The following is a 27,265-nucleotide window of genomic DNA, read 5'->3' as shown; positions in this document are numbered from 1 at the left end:
CAGGAAAGGGAAATTTTCCGAGATTGTGCAACACTGTTTTCAGACAGCTACACGGTCGCGCATGCGCATCAATAGCTTTTGTCTCGAAAGGAAGCCAGGCGCCATTCAGTAGTCGATCGCGCAGTGGAAGACATGTGGACACCGCAACAGAAAGTTCAGTGCGTGTTATGGCTAGCAGAAGAGAAATCTGTTACTCGGGTTCAACGCCGTGTTCGTCGTACGTGGAATGTGGATCCACCTGGTCATAAAGCGATTCTCCAATGGGACAGAACACTCCGAGAAACAGGTTCTTTACTCCCCAAATGCTAGAGAACACTTGGCGGGAAGTTGAATACCGTTTAGATGCGTGCAGAGCCACCAAAGGTGCACATATCGAGTTGCATTGAACATCATCTGAAACTCGGTGAGTTTTGTATCAAGTAAAAGTAAAAGTTTATGTTACCAATACATTCTGTTCACTAGAAATTATAACTTATTTCTCGATCCCTCTAGCGTGTATATAGTTCAATGGTTCTCACTGACGAGGACTAGCTTAGAAGTAACTGTTTTAATCTAGTTTATAATTTTTGAACATTTATTTCAGAAGTACTACAAACATAAAGATTTTTCATAAGCATACGTTATTCATAAGCATATACATTTCTTGAAATTACATAGTGATTAAATTTTCATTTGAACAAAAAAATGCATAACCTGGTTACAAAACTTAGTTAATAATTCCATGAGTATTTTAATTTATTAATAATTTTCAATTGCCTGGTCTAGACGCAGATAATAATTTACTCCTAATTATCTGATAATATTGAATGAGTTTAACAAATGCTGTTCAAGATAGCAAACCTTGATACATTAATATTGCTATTATTCCTTCTCGTTGATACGGTAGAGTGAAATTGTTTCGTTAACATATCTCGGTGGTCTGCATTTGTAGCTTGGAAGCGAGTCGTAACTCCCATAGCATCCAATCAACAAACGAGCCGCTGAAGTAATTTGTACCCAGCACCTATCGCTAACACTCTTGTTCACGCTCTAGACTGTTGGTAGGCTCGCAAAATAGATTTCTACGGTCTGACTCTATATATTTTAATCTAATAACATGACAATGAGTATTTTTATCAATCTTTAAATGAAAATAATTATTCTACTTTCTTCTTAAAATGGCTTCCTCCAACTAAGAAGCATGTAAGCATATTTCTTCATTAAGAGATATGTAGTATTGATTTTCTTTCTTTTAACGAAATGTATTTAAAAGGTATAATACTTAAGAAGAACAATAGATTATCTTTAAAGCCAGGTCAAACTATAATGTAATTTGATTTTACGAAATTAATGCATGTTCTCGGTTATACTGGGAATAAGCTATTAACCTTTTAATTGCGTGGTCACAGCAATGAAGCATGTATATATAATATTTTGAAATAATTATAATCCGTCCTCAAGAAATCTTATGAACTGATTTCTTTACTTGGAACTGATTTGGTGTACGTAGTCAGCAACAACCTGCAAAAAATACAAGTATTTGTAAGAAAAATATTGACAAGCATTTAATTTAACTTACGTATTCTAAGTTTAATGTATTTATACGGCATCAAGAAAGGTGCGACAGTGTAATGATATTAAGCATTTGTATGTGTCATTATTATTGACTTATATTTCAATATTGAAAACATACGAAATCAAAAGATGTCAGTTTCAATATACGAGGGGAGAGTGAAAAGTTTTGAGCCTCACATGGAAGGAGTGATGCTAGGTAGTTAAAATTTTGGAGGATGTAAGGTTTGAATTTTAGGACACACTGTGCGAGCTTTTACGAAATTCACATGTTTTCTTCTATTTTTTTGTCAGGTTGAAAATGAATGAAGTGTCAGAGAAGAGAGTGGGCGACAGGGCCATAATTCGGTACCTCTGTCGGCAAGGCCTCACTGCACAGGCTGCTTTGGTCGAGTGTGGCTTCATCGCACTTCCCCATCCACCTTATTCCCCCGACCTGTCCCCGTCAGATTTTCATCTTTTCCCTGCTATGAAGAATTCACTTCGAGAACGTCACTTCCACACGGACGAAGGCGGTCATTCAGTGTTGTGAGACTCGGGACAAATCATTCTACCAGATGACTGTAAACAAATTGCAGCACAGAATGCATAAGTGCATTGATCTGGGGGGTGATTATAGATATTATGTAGAGAAATCATGAGAAACTGTAGCTCAAACACCCCTTCCCTGTGAGGCTCAAAACTTTTCACTCTCCCTTCGTACATCTTGAATCTTTTTTTAGCTTTGAATGGTGAAGAGATAGAAGAACAATATAGAAGGTTCAAATCTTTAAATTAAAGGTTCTCTTGGCATGGATGTTGATAAACATTAAAAGAAAAACTAGAATTCATGTACAAAAATAAAACATGAGGGTACAATGTTCAGCTGAGAACGGTCCAGTGTTCGGCCAAAAATTGTGGGCGATTCCAGAGTTTAGGGGCCGCCACTTTTGCCCCCGCATGATGCTAAATCTTATGTACAAAGGAAATATACTGTCCTTACCCCCAGTTCTGGCACCTGGAAAGTTAGAACTCGTAATACCTACACCAGTGAATATAACGGATTCTTTTTGTTTAAAAAATTACTAACCATTGTTATAACTGTATCTTTAGTCAAAATGAAAATAAATGTCTGATGAAAGGAGCGTGTGTTCTCCTGAAACGTCACAAAGAAAATCTGTTTTCTTATGCTTGTAATAACCGTAAACTACAAGAAAATAACTCTTTATTTCGGTTCCCTTTTTGATTAGATCTTCAAATCAAATCCTACATTTGGATAATGTAGTAGTACAGGCAATATTTCTCATGCAACACCAAACATCTATACTCTATCTCGGGAATCTCTGGAGCAAGGCCACGCATAACGGTAGAGAAGGGGAGAAAGCGAGAGGGCGAAGCAAAGCAGTACACTCTGATGCAAACACCTGGTAAATGCCATCCCTTTTCCCCCTCCATGCAATCCCGTTTTCTGTCAGGTTTTCATTGACCGAACACTCTGGAGTTACCACTTGCACAGAGACTTACTTTCGTTCGCTTGCTCCACGGATTCCACGGACAAAGTATAGTATCTCCTGCTTGGTTGAGCAAAAAAAGAACACTGCAGATTGCACAGAGATATGAGGTATAAAGAAAAGTTTATTTCATGAAGGCTTTTTCCCAGGTGAACAGTGTGATGTTCTGTCTCATTTAAGTTTTCACACTGAGAGTTTTGGACTGTTTTAATTCCTTACTTGCATTATCTTGAGTCAGCTTCTGCGTTACAATTGACAACGTATACACGATTATACAGTTTGTAGAGTGCACACGTTGAAGACTGATAAGTACTTGCTGTAGTCCTTCACATGTCAAGCTTTACGAAATGAATCCCTTGTGCCAAGTAAGAAGTACTTTTGGTTTGCTCCAGAGTTTGTATCTAGCTTCTTCCAGCAAAGAACACCACCATGCATTTTAAGACGATCTTCAATGTGGAGCCTCCGAACATGATGACTCTCCTATGGTCTCCATATAGTTGTGGTCAGCCCAGAACCACTGAATCAAGTTCGATATTTTGAATATTTGTTGATCGCATGCAATAATTGGAACTGTCCTGGTTTCAGAAGATTTACGGCTTTTTGAGCTTTGTTTTCAAACCCATGTCATATCATTGAGACTTATTTAGTCATCAGGAAACAAAAGCAGCAGTGCTGTTGCATTACTTGGATGAGTTAAAGTTTGAAGTGCTATCAAAACTTTGTTGCACAGTGTGATTGCTATCAACTCATCTGAGCTAATGCAGTTCATAACATGTCAACAATCGGCGGTTTCTTTACTCGGAATTTCTTAACTCATCCGATCTTGAAGGCCGAAAGGTTCTGAGCTTAAGTCACTCACTAACTTTCTAGCCTTCTTAAACTCGAAAGTTTGTGACTGCAGCAACACAAGTCTTCCATCTGTCCCTATCCTGAGCAACATCAATCCAGTCTTTTCTATCCTTACCCCTTTCCTTATCCCTCCAACTTTGTATTGGCCTTCCTACGGTTCTCTTACCATCAGGTTTCCCAACAAGGATCCTGTAAACTCTTCTTTCCTCTCCCAATCTTGTCACATGGCCTGTCCATTTAAGTCCTCTTGATTTAATTATTCTAATAATATCTGGACATGAATGCATATTATGCAGTTCTAAATTATGTAACTTTCTCCACTCACCTGTCTCCTCATCCCCTTTTAGGTTCAAATATTTTTCTAAGAATTTTATTTTCAAATACTCTTAATTTATGTTCCTCTTTTAATGTAAGGGACCAAGTTTCACATCCATATAATACTACAGGCAAAATTACTGTTTTGCACATTAGTATCTTATATATGATACGAGAGAATAAAAGTTTATGAAGATAAAACTGTTCTGAGCTTAAGGTTTTCCGGAAATTTATAGTTATTGGGAAACAGCCCAATCTAGTATATTCGTTTTGACGTGGTTAGAATGGGCTATTTTGATCCACTTTTGTCAACATGAGGATGTTAGAATAATATTTTTTTGTATCTTGAAAGAACCTCTAGCACTTATAGTCATAGGGTCGTTATCTTTGTTGTAAGTGGCCTCGTTGTCAACCCAGATCTGCTGATTTCTAATGGAGAAGTACAGAGTGACAGTGGTTTTTGGATACCTCAATGACTGACAATACTATGTACTTGTGGGTGATAACTACAGAGAAATCATAAAATACGCTGCAAGTAAACAGTACAAAGGACGTTGCAAGTGTTGAATGAAAAATCTTGCTTCCATTACATAATGCGAATGTGAAGGATACGATATTGAAAACTGATCAAAGAAGTAAAACGATCTTATGATAAATTCATAACAAAAAAAAAATGTTCTAAATAATTTTCACTATTTTCGTGTGATTAATTACAATGAATATGTGTTTTCCTTTCAATCCATTTTCAGAAATCAAATTAGGTTGTATATAAATTGTATTTCCTTTAAAAATATTATTTAAGGTAAATTTATAAATATAAACAAAATTGTGTATTAAGGGTTGAGTTCGCCTAAAGTCTTCTAACAAACATCTTGTAACCTTACAATATATAAAATAATATTGTTTAGTTCGAGAATTATTAAGACTTTCAACTTGTCGTTATTCACAGAAATTATTATAAATAGAGAGTTTTTCTACAAAACTACTATTTATTATTTCTCAAAAATAGATTTATTAATATAATATTGAAGTTTGCACTATTTGGACCAATCGTGAAAAAAAACGGAATTTAATAGGTGCTACCGTTCCCGAGATATATCAAATAAAAAATATCCAATATGGAGGACTCTTTTCAAGATGGCGGCTTCAGAACAAAGATGGCGATTGGCTACTCGACTGAACATATCCTTGGTGGTACAATAATTAATTCTACCAAGTCTCTTGCTTTTATTCAAAAGTCAACGATTCCGGACTTAACTGCCAGATTGTGATAAAGAGACACTTTTTTGGTACTATTCTCCATTTGGAGACACATTTTATAGTGTATTCTTTATTAAAATACATCAAGACCTATATCGTTTTAACGCTTATAGAATAGGCTACAACTTTGATTCGAAACAATTTCTTGCCATTTAATTGGTTCCAAAGTTAAAAGGCAAAAACTTTAAAACGTACAAGAAAAATTTCACTTTCTGAAGATTATTTTTTAAATTACTGCAAAACCACAGACATTATCTAAAAATGAAACAGATTCTTTTTTGTAGCCCATCTAATGAGGATTAAGACTAAAAAAGATCACCTTCCTACAATGATTGGTTACGAAGATATATTTCAATAACTGACAGTCTGCGAAATTGATGTTTGGGGGTACTGGGAGGGAAGTACCGCTACGAGGGGCGGGGACTTTTGGGATTTTGCACTACTAGTAGTGTTCTAACAACTGACCAAAATTCAGCTTTTACGGAATTATTCCCGACATTGGCCCTTTTTTGTCATTCATTGACTGGGCTATAAGGAAAAGAAGACCTCCCACATTATTTCTTCCTTAAATGAGACGACCTTGAAATTATATACACTATCAATATATACATTTCGGAAATTGATTTGGCAATAATGCTCACGTACCTCAATTGCCGCAACACCAATATTCCAATGTGTCCTTGGTTCGGCTTCCGACGTGCGAGGGGCTATTGCTCTTCGCTTCCGGCCATGTGCGACGCAGGGGTCAACTTTGGAAGCGGCGTCATTCACGCTTTCTAAGAACTTCACTGTGTTGGGTAGGTTGCAAGATCTCAGTGAAGCTTTTAGGCAATTTGTATATTCTTCTTCAAACCTGGAAAGAAGAGGAAGAGTTGTACTAACAACAACAAACAATAATCCAGTAAGAAGTATGTTAAAATACTCCTAATCGGATTCTAATCTACAATTTGGGACAGGAATTTTGGCAACTGGCATGGAAAAAAAAACAATGGTAATGGATTTTTTTAAAGAACTGAACACACGCAATCAAATTATCACTCAAATATTAATAAATTGGCGGCATACAGTGAACAAATATCTACAAGTGAAAAAGATAGCTGCAGAACGGAGAATTTAAACCAGTTCTCTCAGCAAAAGGTATTGTACTCTGGAGTCCTGGGTTCGAATCCCGGGTTAGGCATAGTTGTTTGTGAGTTTCCATTCATCATTTACATCATATCATCACTCATCCTCATTTTCGCGATTGCAAAAGTGGTATAAAAGCTAAGTAAAACAATCCAAATCAATCAATCAAATAACACAATTGATGGCGATCTTGATTTGCAATTTCTTCTTAAATGGTTGCTAAGATACTGAACTCGTTCTTGTTTCGTGTTTTTCCCCATATTATTATCTTATCAAGAGACATATTTCTTTCACACATAAGTTTTACCACATTACATCCTAAAAAGAAGAAATTTCCACGCAGTCTTTTTGGCTCCCATCTTCCATCGGGCACCTCTGACATAACGTAAAACCTTTTAATTTGCTTTAACATCAATTCAAACATATTGTCGAGAATGAGATAACGAGAATTAAAGAATCCACACAGACACAGAGAGAGGGGAAATGCAGAAAAAAGTAACCAAAGGTAGAGAAAAGGAAAATAAACGAGTGAAAGAAAGCAAATAGAAGTAAGACAAATATAGATGTGAGAAAGTGAAAAGGAAAAGAAAGGATGGAAGGAGAGAAATATAGATGTAATAGGAAGGGGAGATAGAGTTAAATAAACCACACTCAGAGAGGGAGGGGAAGAGGAACGATCACAAAAAATAAAGTAGTAAATGGCAGAGAAATATAGAAATGAGCAAGTGACACTATGAAAAATGAAGGAAGAAAATATAGAAATGAGAAAGAGGGAAGGAAAAGAAATGAAGTTAGGAAAATATAGATGTGAGAGATGGAGAAGGAAGAAAATTAAAGAAGCAAGATACGAAGAGAGATGGAGCAGAGAGAGAGTGGGGAATGAAAAAGCAGAAAAATAAAGAAATAAAGGACATAGAATCAAGGACATAAACGGCTGAGAGAGAGAGTGAAAGTAAGAATAGTAAGAAAATGGAAAGTAGGACAGAGAGAAGGAAAAAAAAGAAGGAGGAAAGGGAAATATGGAATTGATAGAAAGAGAACAAAGATAAATTAAAGAAGCCAGTCTCACATAGAGAGAGGAAAGAGCAGAAACATAAAGAAGTGAATTGTAAATAAAGAAAATCGAAATGAAGAAAGCGAAGTTAGATGAAGAAATAATATAAGATCGATGGAGAGAAACAAAGCAATGAGACAGAAAACTGAGAAAATAAGATCAATAGATAGAAATTAGATCGAGAAACGTAAAAGAGAATAGAAACAAATGAATGGGAGAAGGGACGCCTGAGTAGACTAATTTTTTTCTTATTTAAAGCAGGATCAAGTGACATCATTTGACCCTTCATGTGTAACGGCAAGAGATATACTAAAGTTACGATTCAACCCTTATTTAATTCCACCAAAGACCAAACAGCAATGAGATCATTACCAAATGAAGGAAATTCATCATTCTCTCTCGTGGACCTTATTTTTCTTCCAGGACGTTCTTTCTCGTATGTGTTCAAACGACGCCACGTAGGTCTTCTTTCTCTTTCTTGTATTTAAACGATAAATATGTGGAATTTACCTGCATTTGTCCTCAGCTACTACCGAATTCTCCAACTCGGAACAGGAGATTACTGCCTGGGGCATCTTGAAACGGAAGCAAAATGCAAAGGCCCATGGTTTTCTGCGCAATTCATAGGCCGCCAAAACTGAAACAGAGATAATAATAACAATAATAATAATAATAATAATAAAAATCGCCTTTATTGAGAGGGCGTGTTTCGACCACGCGGGTCATTCTTACAACAAACCCTTGTGAAATACATATTACAATTGACACTTTACACTTCCTGAAAATCACTGTTGCAGTAGAAAAAGGAAAATAAAGCATTCATACTTATAATATGAACCATTAATGTACTGAAGGTACAGAGTTAAATCTAAAACCACAATTAGAATACAATTATCACAGAGATAAAACTAAAACTAAAAAATTAGCACACACAAATCCTTATTCACCATGGGCGTCAGAAATAAAGTTGAGTTAGTTATTATTCGAACAGAATAACGAAGTAACGTTAAATCAGAAAATGCAGGAACCATATTATATTTTCACATTCTACAATTTACGCCAAAGAATTCGAAAAATTAGAGTTAAATATGAAACGCCACACAACATAAACTCATCTGGTGGATCAATAGGAAAGTCTCCCCAAAGATTAGTAATAATAATAATTTGTGAAAAAATTGGTTTATATTTATGACATTATAATAGCTATTATTACATAATAACAATCATAAATATGATTATAATAGTAATTGTTATTATTATTATTATTATTATTTCTACTATTCAAGTTTTATCAATGGCCCTACAAACATTTCTGGTGACGCCAATGTTATTCACTGAAATCACAGATAAAAAAAGATTAAAACAAAAATTGAAAATAAGGTACGAAGATAAACCTTTCAGGTGGTAAATGAAAACTTTATGTTTCTCGAAAAAAGAAATGAATCTTCTCCAGAATTCAAAGAAATGTTCACCTAAGGAATATAATTAGCTAAGTCCCTGAAGATGAGAGTGGCATTAAATCTCTAAAGCTTGTAACTTCTACAAAACCCATCTGGTTGCTTAGAATATGTCATCAATTCCATCTTGGAAGATGAGCGTGTTATTTGTTTTTCAAAGTTTGGGATCTATCTCTGAACACCATCTTCACTTGAATTCCTGAATATGAGAGTTGCATTCTCTGGAAACTGAGTCTTCTACAAAATTCGCCAATCGATAATCCGATAAAAATATCTAAAGGCTAACATGGACAGGTTCGCACCGGTGGACATTTATTTCAATAACGTCGAAATGTAAACTGCTACTGGAAGAAACGACAGAGACAAAAGAGAGCATGGATTTCTCTAAATGTTGCAAGTGGAAGCGGCTTTTCTTTAAAGTTGATTATCAAGCCAGATACGATCTGTGAAAAAATATGATGAATAAGTATTTACAAGATCCCATATATTCATCGTGGAGAGGCAACATCAACTTACGTCTAATCAATTGGACATTTCAAATGTTCCAACAGTAAATGAACTCTTTATCCTGTTCTCTTTCCGTTCATGTGTTTTCTATGTCATCGGAAGTTTGGTATTCCAAAAAGAATAAGTAAAATAATACTCCCATAAGGGTAATGTTAAGTTGTCTCCCCCTCCTAAGACCATCCAGCGCACAGACCTCTCTTTCCTCAGCTCGCCGTTTGGAAAGGTCGGTGGAGGAGGAGCATTTTAGGGTTCTCGCAACTGGAAACTGTTCCTCCTGCCCTTAAATCAAGTCCCTGAAGATTAGGGTGATATTAACTATCTAAAGACTGGAATGTATGCATTATGTTATTGTGATACAATATACTTAATTCATAATCAAAGCCAGTTTATCGGTCGAAATAAATTAGCATTTGTTTTGTTCAGGCAATTAAAGCAAACTTAACAGAAATTTGAGGGAAAACAAACTTTCATTTAAACCTTTCCTTTTTCTTGTCTAAGTATCAGAAAATGTTTCACATTTCATGTAAAGTAAAATGCAATACTTTCAAGGCCGAGGTTAACTTTCATTAACTGGACTTTTAATAATTTATATATTGGGGAATTCCACGAAAAGTTGTTCTACTCCATGTAAGTAACATAATCAATTTATGTGGAAATTATTATGGTTTTTAATTGCATTAAGGTTTAGATGTTTGTAAATGCATACCATTTGCACATTTCACCAATAAAAGTTACTAGCATCTGCAGCCTATGTGCTTGACAAACAAATGAAGTCAAAATTTTCTACATTTTTAAAGTGTCACACACGTAACGCACTTTTGTTTATGCTTTTCAAGCATTCAGCCATCACACTCAAGTTTTTCCCCCATTTGTTAGCAGACACCATAAAGTACTTCATATTTCCATGAAATCAGTTCATTTTAAATATTTTAATCCAATATCTTGTCTAGAACCTTACATTTTGTGTGTAAAATGTCACACACGTAACGCTGGATTGGCCCTATTAATGAATACATGTAATTGTAGTTAAGTATGTGATATTTTCAGCTTTATAAAAATAATTTATAGCTAATTATTTCAGTCATAATTGTGATTCTCATCTTGACCTACAATCCCATGATTCACAAGGCTTGATGCTGTTCTTAGAATAAGATATCGTAAATCGCGACTTCTTGCATGATGGCATGTCTTATCTTGTTGCCTTGAATATATTTCCTGGAAATTCTTCACTCCAGAAGGGAGTGCTCAAACAGTGCTCTTCCTTCTTTGCACAGATGCACTACATTACATCATTCTTATTTAAATTTGTGTTTATGGAGGAAATTAATGGATAATTGAAGAGATAAAACGAGGAAAACAAGAGGAAATATTTTATCTTGCAGGGCACACATGATAACCCATGCACCATGGAGTCATCCAGTGGACAGTGTTTTTGCGTAGTTGATGAGGTCTGAAACTGTTTTAGCCTGGCACGAGTGCAAGTATTAGTCAGAGCAACCCAAACACAACACTTGCAAATAGCTAAGCATTTTTTCCAACAAAGAGATGTTTTTTATCTTTTTGCAAGCTACCCAGTAGAAAATGGTTTAAGTTAATTTCATGACCTGCTGCCCTAAATCCTCCAAAAGGTCATTTTCATGAAAAAATTGTACAAATTTAGGTCTGACATTAAAAAGGAAGAAGAAGCTAAGGTCATGAAATCTACTGACACAACATTTTGTAAATCAATAAGAACTTTATATATACATTAAAGTGATAGACGTACTATCCAAAATACTAAGACAATACTTCATCCACTAAATAACTAACTCTCTGGCACTCGTAAACTCGAAGGTTCATCAGCGTTGAGACATATGTTTTCGGAGGGGTGCCCATCCTCCCCCCCAAGGCCTATGACGCACTCTTCCCAAAGAGGTAGAACATCACCCTCCCCCTATTTATGCGAATTATTTACTAAAATTATTTTGGTCAGACAAACTGATAGTATTTTACAATTATCCAGTCAGTCGTAACACATGAACACACGTGAGCGAAACAAATCATGCCTAAAATAATCCCACACAAAAACAGCCCACTGGCAATGTTAGTGCACTGGACCTTAAAGTTAACAGTTTGTCTGCTTGACTAACCTTGTATTAATGCGAACAGCACCCCACCCCCCTTTCCAAACCGATTCCAAAGGCATAAGAGGTGGTGGTTCATTTCAATTCAATCGCTGCGATCACCCACAGGTAGACAGATAAACTGTACTTAATAACTATAACTAAAAATCATTACCAAGTCAATCAAACGTAATGATCGTCCCATTTGTGTGTGAAGATATGTAGAATTGGTAGCTAGACTATAAAATCCTCCCCCTCCTGTGGGCACCCCTGAGTCTTCCATCTCTATCTATTCTGGCCAAGTTCATTCCAATCATTACAATCCTTACCAATATTCTTAAGGTTCATCTCTAAATTGCCATTCTATCTTCGTCTTGACTTTCACGCAGGTCTTTAACCATCAGGTTATCCGCAAGAAGAACCCTGTAAACCTTTCTACCCTCACAATAATTCTCATTGGAAAATATTATTTACATTTGAAAAAAATCTGGCATATTCTCAATATTCTGATTTTTGTGTAACAAGGTTCAAGAAATCCTAAAATTTGTGAAACGTGTGAAGCTAGAGAACACGTTCATTCGAAAGTTAAAGAATTGTAAAAAAACAAACGAGAACATGCTCAAACTTCAACTTATTTCAAACTTATAGCAGTTTATTTTTTTAAAAAAATAACAGTTTCCAAAATTTGCATACTACTTTATTACTGGAAACATTAAAATGATAAAGTTCTCCGTGCTGACTGCACGGTGCCGTGAAGGCACGCAAGGGTATGTAGAGGTAGGACCACGCCAGTGGCTTTTTTGGGGTGTAGGAAGAAGTTATGGTAATTGAAAAATTGTCTACGAGGGCTCAACAAACGAAATGGGTTCCGCATAGAATTTGAAACGATTTTAGAAAATTCTCTGCTTACCCCCAACCTTACACCGATTTCCCGCCATAAAATTTCCTCACGAACAAAATCTGGCAGGATATAGAAAAATAGAGGATGGATCATGGCATGGTTGTGAAAAGCTTGTCGTTGCGTAGGCATACTCCCTTTTATTTGAAACAGTTCCGCTGGTGAAGTAAAAATAAGATTTGGACTTAATTTTAGTTTTATTTCCTGAAAATATATTCCTTTAAATTACATTTCCCTCTCCCAGAGACTCACGTCTTGGAGGTTATGCTAGATTTTACCATTATGCCAAAAGCAGGGTGCTACGTGCCAACAAAGAATAAACAGTGCTAGAGTATCATTTTGCTGGGGTTTCCTTCTCTGATTGAGGAAACTCTCAATGCTTCCTCGCTGAATGCTTTCAAACAGCAACCTTCCCCCTGTCCCTATTCCATTCCTCGCCCATCTATTTGTAGTGCTACCAGCGAGGTTCCTCAGGCGGAGCAGCAAAGCCTGTGTGTCCATCGTCTTTGGGTTGCAACTGGAGCGAGCGACAGCAGTTAACTCTTGACAGTAGCTAACTTAGTTAATTGTACGTACACTGAGCTCATAATTAGGCTATATAATGGGCATTATTATGAACAGAGTTAGGATTTTTAGGTGCGCACCTTTTTTTCGTAGTGAAAGTGAGACCTCTCTGGAAGGACTCAGTGTGTGAAATGTTGCCTCAACGTGAGAATGGAGCTAATTTTCCAGCACCTTTTTTCCCCTTTTTTGATAACCTTTCCCCTTCCCTTCCTTTTGTGGAACATTTATCTATTTTCCCCCTTTTTCGTGTTCTTAATCGCTTTCCTCCCCTTTTTGTGTCCTTTTACTGGTGTTGTTAAATATATTTCCTCAGCAAATCGTTGAATTTTTATTTCCTTTTTCGCGACACTTTTCTCTTTAAGATGTTTTCACATTATTAACTGAAATTGAATGTATTTAAACTATGCTTGATTGTTGCCTACTTGAAATCAACAATGGAAAGACCGCTACTGATATGCACCAGATCGCCGTTATTTTTTTTTAAGATAGAAGGAAATGTAGTTTGGTCTTGGAAGCAGTGAAGCAACAATGTGTTTCTGAAGTGGTGGGTTTCACGTTTCATGTGTGCGCAGTGGACAGATATTGTTTGTGGATGTAAGTTCCATACCTGCTTTTTCACTCTCTTAGATCCTGTTAGTGCATGTACTTTATCATGTCGAAAGGAATCACATTAGATGAAAAACAGCAGAGAAATCGCATCCAGCAACATATTTCCAGCTCTAAGCATCAAAAGAACAAGAATCTACAAGGAAGTAAATCTCGGCAGCCTCTCTTACGCAATGCATTTGAGCAGTGTTCTTCCAAGAACCAAATTTAAAGGAATTTAATGTTGACTTGTGTGCATCTTTTAAACAGGCGGGGATTCCACTCAACAAGGTGAACCATCCGGTCTTGAAAAGTACACACGGTTGTCAGTGCCCGATGAGAGTACGTTAAGGAAAAACTATATTGAACCTGTGTGTGAAGAAACTGTTCGTAAAATTAAGGTGAAAGTGTCCGATTGTGATATAGGTGTTATTCTGGATGAGACGACAGACTCAATTCAACGATATGTTTTGAACATTTTGGTTTTTCCTCTGATAGGCGAGGAAGTTAAGCCCATGTTACTAAACACATATGAGTTGCAGAAAACCAATGCCAGTACAGTGATGCAGTCATTTATGCATTTCTGTCAAAAACTGTGGCCCAGTGGAATTCGGTTCGAAAAAGTTGTTGTAGTTACTGACCAGGCTCCCGACACGCTTTCGGCATTTAACCAATTGAAGCCGTTGTTCCCTAAGTTAAAGCATGTAACCCCATGCCCTTCACAGGGTTTCTGAATCTATTAGAATACATCATTGTAAATGAGTTCATATCTGATCTGAAGAAAATACTCCTTAAAGCCCCGAGTCGCTTTCTTGCCTACAGAGAAACAACCTGCCTGCCCCTGCCACATTTTCCCATCATTACTCGCTGGGGATCATGGATTGAGTGTGCTGCATTTCTGTGTGAAAAGTTTGAAAAAATTAAGGAGTTTGTGCTTTCCCTGGGTTCAACCGACGCAGGTGCAATTTCCAAGGCACAGCAACTTCTCCTCCCAGACAAGATAGATGATTTGCAAAAATAACTATTTTGTGTACATTCCTACAAGTACCTGTCGACAGCCATCGAAAGCTTAGAAGAACAAGGCGTCGAAAAGGAAAAACAATGGGATATCTTTACTACTGTGAGGGGTCAGTTAGATGGTTTTGCCAGAGACAAACTTGAGGCTAATCTTGACAAGAATCCGGATGTTGTGGAATTTGCCATTCCGAGTGAATACTAAGTTTGCCCCACTTGTTTATGTGGATGTAGAGAGAAGCTTGAGCTTATATAAAGATATTTTATCTCCGAAAAGAAACAAACTCACTTTGAAAAATTTAGAAATGCTTAATGTTGTAAGGTACAACAGCTTTGTGTTTTTCCCAGACTCTGGTGAATAACTGTAACACAACCAATGTGTGTGATGTGTACACACCTTCGAGTGAATAGCTTAGACTAATAAAATAGGGGGAAAATTTTAATAAGTAGTATAATTATCAGCACCTTTTTTGCCCCTTTTTGGGTCTTATTTTAGCACCTTTTCCCTTCCTTTTTTCCCAATGAAATTTTCCCCTAAAAATCCTAACTCTGATTATGAAACTCCTAAAAAGTAGAGAACTCGAAGCAAGAATAAATGAACTGTAGGAAGTTCCTCACCTCTCTACATGGATTCGACCCCGGACCACACACATGAACGAGGTGATGTGATTAGCACTGCTCTACGGCCACTTTTGCCCCCAGGTACACATTTGTTAGAGGCTGGGTGATCCCTGGTCTCTGGAGCCTCTTTATTCAGGACAAGGTCGAAAATTTTGCAACCTTAGATCACTCACACTGGAAATGTAACGCTGGCCTCCCGTGTGGCTATCAGACACCCAACCGACTTGATCATGACGGCAGCTGAAGCATAGAGATTTCGCATATTTCATAAAATATCAAGAAGAATTTATTTCAACTGTCAACGTATGTTACAACTTGTCATTTGGTATATGTCACAGAGTGAGAACAACAGACTTAGACCCGCTTCAGACGAAAGCATTTTCCTTAGCATTTTTCGTAACATTTATGCCATGGCCAAAATGCTACCGTGTAAAGTGAGAAATTTTATGGCATTTCAGACGCCATGGCATTTTTCATGGCATTTCTCAAGGATAGGATCGGTCCTATGTCCGTAGCATTTTCGTAGCATAACCAATCAGAAGCGACCTCTAGGTCACGAATGCAGATGTAATGGCGGCTGGGTGATATGTAAACAATGTATCACTTCACATTTTTAAAAGACGATAACTATTCAACCGAGAGGAATAGTGTTTTGTATTAAATGGTTTTAGGTAGAGAAGAATGGCGCTGATTAAATACATACTTTATAGTGTTTACTGTACACGCATGGAAGAATATTTTAGTTGTTTCAATTGTAAACACCGTGCACTCACCATAGATGGTGTAACTCAACGTGCCTTTCGTGCTGTATGTATTATACATTGTAATCGCAAAACCTAACCGAAATTTTCCATGAAATGCTTTCATGTAAAGTACTATCTGCTATAATATTTGGAAGCCTTTACATAGCATTTATGCTAGCAAAAATGTTAAAGGATATACTTTCGTTTAAAGCCTACCTTAACATACAATGTTATTTGGGCATTATCCATTGTCTAGTGCTTTTAACTATACCTATTCAAACACCACGTTTCAAGAGAGAATCCCTTCTCTTGTCTTCAGATGGACAAATTTGGGGGTGACCGTGTTGGGGATCGAACCTACTACAAACCTGTGATTTTACAACAAATCCACTTAATTATATGTGATTCTTCGATGCCCGTTGGAGGCACATAGCAGAGTGGTTCGGATCCCACTTTAAACTGTAGGTCCAGTCCCGATTAGCCTTTCTGTGAATAAAATGGACTTGAAACAGCAATTCAAATTCAAATTCTATGTGATTTATTCCATTGGAACAACATGACACTACCACATTGGAAAATCAAACAGTCAGCCTTCATAGCAATGGTCCAAAACCCAATAAGTCATCCCAATGTAGAATTCAAACAAACATGGACTGGCTCTCTTTAAAAGAAAAAATGGTGATAGTAGCATAAGTGGAGCAAATACTGCTTCGCTCTGCATACTCGATTACCCCACATCTCTTCCGCTTTGCGCCTTGCTTCAGGGATTGCCGAGACAGAGTATAGTTGGTTGTCGACCTGCGTGGTTAGCACAGCGCACTTCGACGCCAGGTATCCCGGGTTCGAATTCCGGGTAAGACGTGGATGTTTGTGTTTGTCCCAAATGGGAAAAGAGACTAAATGAGTGGAACTGATATGAGTGAAAAAAAAGAAAGGAAAAAAAGAGAAAGAGAATGGCAGGGGAAACTACCGCTTAGGGGTTTTTCCCTTTACTTAAAAAAGAAAAAAAGTTGGTTTACCACCGGTTTTGTAATAAAATCACAAATCCGTTGTAGGTTCCATTCCCAGTACCGGCAAAAAGAAATTTCCTTATCTGAAGACGAGAAAACTTGTTCTTTCTCGAAACATAGTCTTTGAATGAGTGCAGTTAAAGGCGCTAGACAATGCATAATGTACAATTAACATTGCATGTGTGACTGACCCAAAGATGTTCGTTTATTTCATTTATTATGCTTTGTTTAATTTTGTGCTTAATACGCACGATGATATATCTCTGTTATCAATTTCTGTTTTGTTATATTTTTGAAAACGTTGTTGCATTAATATGATGTATAATTAATTATAATCACATTCTTCATAATGTAAAATTACGATGTATACATTTCTATATTATTTTTGACCATAGCAACGAAAAATAAAAAAAACACAGTAGATCAATAAGTGAAAAATATGTGGACATAATAAATAGTGACGTCCGAGTTTCATTGAAGTTATCAAAATCCTAATTGCTATTTCGAAAAGTGAATACCAGGATGCTTCGTTGAAGTTCAAGTAAAAGGCTTGCTCCAATAATTTGGCGACCCAGCCAGGATTGAAAAAAAAAAGGACAATCTTCTGATGCGTGGTGAGAAGTTTGCACAATGGTAGTTATAGACTTTTTAAATTTTATTTTGTCTTCGAGTTGCAATTTGTTTAACATTTTGCGAAGGCAAAATTGGCAGTCATGGCAGATAAAACTAAAGAAATTAAGTCTAGACATTCACGTAGGCTAAAGTCTAATGTTGCATATGAAGGAACCTACTTAAATAGTAGTAATTCTCACGATGGTGACATTTGTGATGTACAGTCAGGTAAGATTGAAGGAGTGGCTTGTTGTGATAAAATCGATAATGACCTGAGGCATGTTCAATGTTTTGATTGTCATTCGTGGTATCATGTATCATGTTTGAAGCTTTCCGTTACGCATTGGACAATTTATTCTACAACGAAGGAAAGATACTGTTGTAACAAATGTGATCCAAGTTACGATCCTTATCAATTCCCGGCTTATTTGGAAAGCATAAATTCTAATTTAAATGACATACTAAACAGCATTAGAAGCATACAATTAGCTGTTGTAAAGTTCTAACCAAGAACTTAAGCAGTCTAATCAAGAACTTAGGACTCAGTTTGAGCAATCTAACCAAGAGCTTAAGCAGTCTAACCAAGAGCTTAAGCAGTCTAATCAAGAACTTAGGACTCAGTTTGAGCAGTCTAACCAAGAACTTAAGCAGTCTAATCAAGAAATTAAGCAGTCTAATCAAGAACTTAAGCAGTCTAATCAAGAACTTAAGCAGTCTAATCAAGAACTTAAGCAGTCTAACCAAGAACTTAAGCAGTCTAATCAAGAACTTAAGCAGTCTAATCAAGAACTTAAGCAGTCTAATCAAGAACTTAGGACTCAGTTTGAACAGTCTAACCAAGAACTTAGATCAGAATTAAACCTGTCTAATGAAAATATTCAGGTTAAACTCGACGTTATATCTTTAAAACAAGCTGAATTATCTAGTGCACATACACAGTTATCTTCACAGCTTGATGTTAAAGTTGAAGCTGTTAATCATGATATTAGTCATGTTAACAATCGGCTCAATATTTTAATGTCTGAATTTAAGGACAAAATAGATGCGGTAAGTACGGCGTGTTTACAATCAACTACACGTCTTGAATCTGTATTAGATAATAAATGTAGTAATGTTGATGACAAACTATCTGAATTTGAAAATGTAAGTAGTGTAATTGGATGTATTATAAACTCGAGAAATGAAGAGGTGTTTGACTGAATAGAAATACTTAAAACTAAGGCAAAATGTCTATAACATTTTATTGTTACTGTGTAAAACCTACGATTTTTGTAAAAAAAAGCTTCCGAGAAAAGAAGACCCCCTCAAATTGATGTGACCAAACCTAAATTTGCTAAAATTGCTGTTTATAAATTTGTTAAAAATAAGGCTTTTCTTGATATTGTTTTAACTACACTTAAAACTAATCTAAGATGCTCTTATGAGCCACACCCACACACACACACCCACACATATTTACTTCCGGTCCACTTCCGGTCTACTTCCGGTCCACTTCCGGTCCACTTCCGGTTTAAGTTCAGAGAATTAACATGTTGACTTGTAACATTCTAAATATTTTAATTCAAGACTAGGTACAACTTGCTTATCTAATACTAAGAAAATATAATATGCAAAAGTCTTCTAGAATTGCTCTGTGACTCTTTCATTTCTTACATCATAAACATATGATTTTTCACCTATAAGAATAACACTACATATGGTATCATCAGGGAGTGTTTCATGGAATTCACAGATAATTTTAATATTTGTCCTGTCATTAACCACAACTTGTTTCCTTTTTGAAGTGTTGATTACAAACATGGGTCTCTGTGCTTTGAATTCATCTGGTGTGTAATACATGTCAGTATTGCCAGTAGTGACCCTTTTGTATGCTGTAAATGCCTCATATAATTTAAGAAAATCATCCTTGGACATGTTTAAATTATAATTTTCTCTAGGAAACAACTCATTTCTGCCATTTTTAAGATATATGTTCTTGATGTTGCAGTTATCAAATTTACTTGAATTTTTTTCCTGATTATTGTTTCTTCCAGTCTGAAACAGTACCATCACAAAATCTGGCATGTCATATTGTATACTGGAGAATGAATTTGTAGCATCAAACTCATAATAGGTACCAGTGGCAGGCTTCTGGACACATTGATATGTATAAAATGGTAAAGGCACCTGTGGATTTTTTATTATATCTGCTTTGTATTTAAGAGCATAACTGGCTTCATATTCAACTACTTGAATTCTTAGCTCCATAGTCTGAATAATGCATTTGCCCTCATCAGGTAGGGTATTAGGCAGAGCTTCCCCTGTAGAGTTTAATGTACTGTACCTCATCAAAGCATTATTATCATTGGCAGCTCTTCTAAATGTAATTCTTAAACCACCCTTCCACATAATATCTTTGTAATCTGAGAAGAATCCTGGCAATAGGCGCATGGGGAACAGCACTGTGTGGCTTTTAGATATTATTTTATCACCAGCCTCAAATCCACCTATTTTGTAGTAAGAAGCCTCGGTTTTGGATAATTTTAGTGTGGCCGAAGCAGTAGAAGTAATACAAGGGTAATCTACTCTGTTTATAACAACACCATGTTTTCTGATCTCAATTTCAGAGAACAAATGTGGCACAAAATTGTCTACCAATCTTATATTTGAGTTAGCCGGATAATCTGTACCATCGAGCTTGACAACATCAAATTTAATATATAGGTCTGCTCTGTGAGGGTGTATAAAGCCATCCCCTACATCAAGGTCAATCTCAATCTCTGTGTTGGCTTGATTTAAATTTGCAAATGTCCTCCTGTTTGGAGGGAATGATTGAAGCTCATAACTCTCAATATTTTCCATTTTATTTATTTATTTATTTTTTGTATGAATTTTTATTTAAATATTAATTTCTATGATAGCAGTTGTTGTGGCTCCAGCAAAGTCAACCAATTCTTCTTTTTCATTAGTGACCATCAACTCAATATAATCTATTCTATTATGGCACACAGGAAAATATAATGTTGGTGATGGAGTATAGATGATCGGTTCCATAAATTCAGAGTTAGGTTTGAATGTTGCAATAATACCAGTTTGTTTGTGAGTGCCTATGCCATTTGATTTGGTGATCATACCCTCGGCCACATTACAGTGAATATTTAGAGTTTCTATGGCTAAGAATTTAGGTATATTAATAGCAGTATGTTTAAGAGCTGGTTCAAGTTTTGTGTTGTTCTCGAGTCCTAAAAGCTCTCCTATAGTACCTAGATCTACTGTTTCTGTAGCAGACACAATTTCTACTCTGTGAGTAACAGAATTTTGAGTTAACAATATACCTCTAGGTAACTGAGCATTTAAAGTAGACAAATTATACTGCCCTGGATTAATAACAATTTTTTGGTCACCAACTGTGATTGTGTTGTTGTGCTGTGTAATATTAGGGATCAAGTACATGCCATAGAATGCTCTAAGAGCTATTGTTTTGGGATAAACTATATCATCATGTAATTTAAGTTTCAATATTGAATTTTGGCTGGTAAGATGGAATACCCCCATGATGTTTTAGATACCACAAGGTTTTTTGAAAATTTTCAATTGATGGTTTATTTATTTGAGACAGATATTTAAGAACAGATAAACACAAATGTCCACAATTAATATCTTTGAAATTTTGAATACGGGTATTATTATAATAAAGATTAGTTGATTTTAGATATTTTACTAAATTCTCAGGTGGAACACCTCCAAATGAATCAAACACAAATGCCTCATTGTTTAAATATTTAAGATAACAAATCCAGTGAGTGCCCTGATTTTTGTACTTATCCAAATTAACTATGCCACACTCTTTTTTGAGTGGTTGTTCTGGTAAAGAATCAGACATGTATACTCCTCTAAAATGTTTGATGCCTAGTGGTTTGATTAAAGCTTCAATATCTTGGTTGGTAAGCGGCTCTTGTTTTTTTTTAACTTATTCATAACTTTCTTAACACCTTTGCCTTGTTTTTCCATAGCCAAATCATGGCGCTTTTGTTCATCTAATTCTGCCTTATTCTTCCTGGCATCTATTACTGTTTTTGCTATGGCAGCCTATCCCCCAGCTAAGCTCCCCACGGCCCCCAATGCTGCTAAAATAGCTGGGATACTAAATATGAATCCACCTATATGTGATTTTTTTCTAGATTGCTGTAATTTTTTTAATTGTGGGGTACTAAGTAACAATTTCATACCATGTCCCTTGGCAAGACAAGAACTTTTCTTCTTGCGCTGCTTTTTGGTTAGAAGACTATCAATAGTTTTAAGAGATTTAAGACCTGCATAAGGTATTTGATACATAACACCCTTGGCCTTCATTTTTTTGGTTTATTATATACATATTCTGGGATTAACTAATTCAATTTAATTATAACTAATTTACTTAATTTATTACAACCCCCACCCCAATTTTTGTTTGGTGTTCATAGCTATGGTGGACCCCAATGCTGCTATTCTCTCACCCAAAGAAGCATCTTTGCTTACAAATCTACCAAATGCAGCCTCTTCTAATTTTTTGTCTGCCACATGTCGCTTGTCAAGATCGGTATGTGTGTTGTATGCTATGTCATGGTCTCTGCAAGCAGCATCTAGGGGATTAACACCAGGGTCACCTCTGTTTAGTCGATGGTCTAGTTTGGTACCGGGACCACAATACTGATATCCTGGTATATGTAGCTCAAATGGCAACTTGTTTATGATGTCATTAACTAGCCTTCGACCCTCGGAGATATTCCAAAATTTAGGTGGTAGAGTATTAATAATTTTTATAAGATATCCAATGCCCTTAGTGTCTTTCACTATAAAATTAGACAATTTGGTGCTTATCATGTCCATAATTCCAACCTTTTCATTGTAAAAATTGTGGTTACCGGCATTTTCTTCCCCAGCTATTACTAGCAACCTATCTACAAGTTTCCTGACATCGTCAACCCAGACAAATTCTTTAGGCAAGGTATTGTACTGTTTGATCCCACTACCTGTCTTGATCTGTGACCATATTGGCTTGATTAAGTTGTTGTATTTTGCTCCACTGCTAGACTTGACTTTTTTTTGTGTGGGATCATTGTTCTGGTATAGAGCATCTGATTTTATTAATATTTCTTTGTAGTGCTCATAGTCTTGATCTGTATAGCTACCAGGTCTCTTACGAGTCATCAGTTCCCATAATCCAGGTGTGCCGGGATACTTAACAAAACCACCTCTTTCTCCAAGATGAGATTTTGAATATACAATTAGATATTCTCCCATAAATGTTACTCTAAAATTGCCAATTCTATATATGATGCTACCATCAAGGTCTGTGTCAGCATATAAACCAAAAACCTCATCTTTGTTGTCTTTAGGTGTGGTTAAATATTTTTGAGCAAGAAGACCCAATTCAATAGGATCCTGACTAGCTTCAATTCTTCGAGGAGCAACAGGACTAGGTGTATGAATACTAGAAAGTGGGGTGATTGGATAATCTAATATGTTCCTAGCAGCTACAGGTACAAGCTCTGTGATCAAATTTTGATTTTGCTCTGTAACAGTTTTGATATTTTTACCTAGTTCACCAATAGCATCAATAATAGGCTGTTCTGTGCGCTTGTGTTGCTCATAAAAACCTCGGTTCTCTGATTTCCATCCCCTAAATCTTTTTACAAGATAATCTCTTAATTTAAGATCATCAATAATTGGCCTTTTCATGGTTATTTATATATGTTTCAATGTCTAGAAAATTGTTAATTTTATTTCTATATTTACCAGTATTAGGTGTTCTTGTCATATCAATTGTGGCAAACCCATAACTGTCCTGGTTCCAGCACCTGCTGCAAATCTTAGAAAAATCATTGTAGCTCAAGTCCCCACCTACATATTCATCATGTATGTGTTTGAGGTTGGTATGATCTTGATGAAACACACATATAAAATTGCTGTTGTCTCGGATCAGCTGTTTGGGTATTTTTGAAAAAGTCTGTGCCAGGTAGAAGCAATCAATGTTTTTGTGTCGGCCCTGTGTAAAGAAATTTCTAACCTTGTTTTGATTATCCAGTATAATGTCATCAAACACAACAACAGAATTATCGAGACATTCATGGAGTGGCTTAACATCTGGTTCAAAAGTGGCTATATGCAATCCATCATATAGCTTCATCAGCTGCTGATATTTTAATTGTTCCAAGCTCTTAGAGAAGACATACAAGTGCCTGTTTTTCCAGTCTAACCAGTTGGGTGCCAATAAAAAATTATCAATCATTAGTGTAGTTTTACCACAAGCCGATGGCCCAACAATAAGACATCTAATATTATCAGGTAGCAATTTTCCATTTCTCTTATTCTGATGTTCAGGATCTGGTAGTCTTTTTATAACATCCCAGGTGTTCATAGTATCACTTTGTCTGCCTCGATCCAGCTGTGTTCTGGGAGACCTAGCCATTTGACCAGTATTTTGTTGCCTTTTTTGCGAATGATTTTTTCTATGAGATATGTGTCCGGCTGTTTAGTTTTGTCAAGTTCTTCTTCATAAAACCTGCCTTTGAGAATTTCACCTCGGTGATCTTTTATTATATATGTATTACGAGCCCCAGGTTTAACTTGAACCAATGTAAATAATTCAGTACTCCAGTTTCTTGTAAAACCTCTTTTAAATAAGTGCTTATATTTGCTAATTCTTACTTGATCACCAACTTTGTATTTAGGTTTTTTTGTTGTTGGTTGGTATTTAGGATAGTAAACAGTACTGATCAATTTTTTCTCATCAGATGAAGTTACCTCAGAGGGTCTCATGTTAATTGTGGTGTGAACTGAATTATTATATCTATCTAAAAGTTCTGGTAGGATAGTAATCCATTTATAATTACCTTGAAGGGTAAATTGTTTATACATATGATTTTTTAAAGTTCTGTTGAATCTTTCTACAATAGAGGCCTTGAGATCACTGTAACTCGAGTAATGTTTTATTGAATGGTCTTTAATAAATTGTTGAAACACCAAATTATAGAATTCTTTGCCATTATCTGTTTGTAGATAGCGTGGTGATCTTCCACTCTGATTAATAATTGTCCTGAAGGCTTCTGTAACAGTCTTAGATTTGAGCGGCAATGCCCAGGCAAATTTTGAAAATGTATCTATGACAGTAAGTATATACTTGTATCCTTTGTTGACCTTGTCTAAGTTTTTCAGCTGTCCCGCCTTTAGGCGAGGGGCCATTTCTACCAAGTCACACTGCCATAAATCATCCATGCCTTTTGTAACCACTGGCAGTCGCTTATAGTTACGTCTGGCTGGTTTGTGTAATTCATCAACAATAATTTGTCTAGACATAGTATGTAAACAAGAATATTGCAACTATAGGGTGTTCAGCAGCAGATACTACAGGATTTTCTAAATATAATTTGTCTCCTATTTGTATTTTAAATTCCAGAGAACCGTCATCTTCAGCATAGGATGTCTCTAATGTATTGGGATCTGTAAAATCTTCTAACTCTATTTTAGTGATTTTTGGTTTGTTGTCAGCATTCGTTATTGACAAGGTAGGGTAGTGATGTGCCTGTGGTTGTAGCCAATATTTGATCTTGATTGGTCTACGTGTGCCCCCAACAAAAAACTGGTAATAAAATTGTGCAGGGGACAGCTTATACAGTTTCCCACCTGGTGTAAATGGTGAATCATATTCTTTGTTGGGGATACTGTTTAATTCAAGGATTATTGTATGCTTAGGATTCTCGATTAGGCCAGTTATTTCTCTCTCTGCTGTAAGCAATCTACTTGTTACAGATTCAAGATGCTCGTTGATAGTTCTAACAATTTCATCGTGGCCTGGTTTTATTATTATGTCAACAGCAAGTTTTTTGTATTGTTGCACAATTTCTTGAAGTTGGGTGGCAAAAACAGACAGAGCATTTGCTTGGTTGGATTCCATGGTCCCTAGTTGTTGTTTGATGTTGGCTACAATTTGCTGTAGATTTTCAACAACTGCCAATTTAGAATTTTGGGCAGTAAGATCATGGACTTGTCTTCTGATATCCTCAAATAAAGCATGCAGTTCATTAATATGTTGATTGATTGGTAGAGTGGCCACTGTCTGAGTAATCTGTTTGATCTCTGTCTGGATATTCTTGATATCTTCTGATTTTAGTATGCGATTTACTGCTTTTTTAATATTTTTAAGTTCCTGAGATGTAGGCAAATTGGATAAGTATTCTGCAAAGATTCAAGTGCTAATTTCACATCATTTAATTCAGAAGCGTCAGCCACACTACGCATAGCATCTTGGAGCAGGGTTATGTCTGCCTGAGTAGGTGTCGATTGTTGTAAAATTTCAAGTTTTGTTTAGATATCATCGATCAAGTGATGAAAATGAGATAGCTCAGATTCGGTGTTGAGGTTTTCAAGTTTTGTGATTTGTTGCTGGACACTAACAAGAGTGTCTACAATACCAGGCAAGCGGGATTCTAGAGTTTCTTGTACATTTGTCAGATCACTTTGTACTGCTGCTATGGTACCCTCAAGGTGGGTTATGGTACTTTGAATTTTTCCAAAAACTTCATATGTCTCAAGTTGCAGCTTGATGTTAGCTACACTACGAGTTATAGCACTCAGAGCATCAGAAGATGGTAAGTTGTTCATAAAATTTTGAAGTGTCTCAATTTTTTCTTTAACCTCGGCTATGGCATTGTTCAAGGGGTCCAGATTAGGTATCTGTAGTGATTGAATTTGTTCTTTTAGAGTGGAAATTACTAGATCAAAATCTTCTTGTGACTTTATGCTTTTGACAATTGTTTGGAGCTGTCCCTGGACACTACTAATCTGTTCTTTTAGTTGCTGTTTTAATTGTTCAGAGTTGGCATTCTGAGTTTTTAATTTGGCTTGAAGAGCCGCTACAGCATCCTCTAAATTTTTAAAATTATCCAATGTTGCCAAATCAGTATATTTTTGAAGCAATAATTTGAGTTCTGAATCAATTTTAAGAAGAGGGTCCATGCATTGTGATTGTAAATTTGTAATTTCTAGTTGAAGACTGGCATTGAGTGTGCTTTGTAAAACTTGTAAATCAATTCTTAATTTTTTGACTCTGACATCAAGCATCAGAATCTCATCACTGTGATCTTCGCGCCTTGTATGGCCAAATATATCATTAGGCATTTTTATTTTTTGATTTAGGGGTTATTTATTATAAAATATCTAATTCTTAATTCTATAAAAAAAGGTACAAGTTTGTCATAATATCCCGGGACCTCAATATATAAACAATCACCGGCAGAAACGGTATATACAGTACCAGAAATCATGTTTGAGTGCTTAATTCTATAAATATTTCTCCCTACTGAAATTTTGACATCACCCTCGGGAGTTGTAATAAATTGTAATTGACCACCTATAGGTAATTGGTAGTGATTTAAATTATTGTTTAATATGTATAATGTTTTACCTGTTTTATCATCAACATCTGTAAGTATGCTATTGAGATGAATAATTAGCAAACCAGTTAGTTTAGATATTATATCAGGAGAGG

The 27,265-nt window shown here is 36.0% G+C and overlaps 1 protein-coding gene across 1 annotated transcript in view; it reads right to left on the bottom strand.

Moving 5' to 3' along the window:
* Positions 1 to 556: 556 nt before the first annotated feature.
* The window catches only part of LOC145979309 (uncharacterized), a 66,745-nt gene continuing 40,036 nt past the window's right edge, over positions 557 to 27,265 (bottom strand). The window contains exons 5-7 of the mRNA XM_083112150.1: positions 8,155 to 8,281; positions 6,111 to 6,318; positions 557 to 1,500 (exon numbers count right to left, since the gene is read on the bottom strand). Coding sequence (XP_082968276.1) covers positions 1,462 to 1,500; positions 6,111 to 6,318; positions 8,155 to 8,281 — 374 coding nt within the window. The 3' untranslated portion in view covers positions 557 to 1,461. The remainder of the gene's footprint in view (positions 1,501 to 6,110; positions 6,319 to 8,154; positions 8,282 to 27,265) is intronic.

Source organism: Lepisma saccharinum, chromosome 26 (genome assembly GCF_977018435.1).
Source record: "Lepisma saccharinum chromosome 26, izLepSacc3.1, whole genome shotgun sequence".
NCBI classification, from domain to species: Eukaryota; Metazoa; Arthropoda; class Insecta; order Zygentoma; family Lepismatidae; genus Lepisma; species Lepisma saccharinum.
Note: the sequence above shows the minus strand (reverse complement) of the source record. Positions and strands in the feature narration are given on the sequence as shown.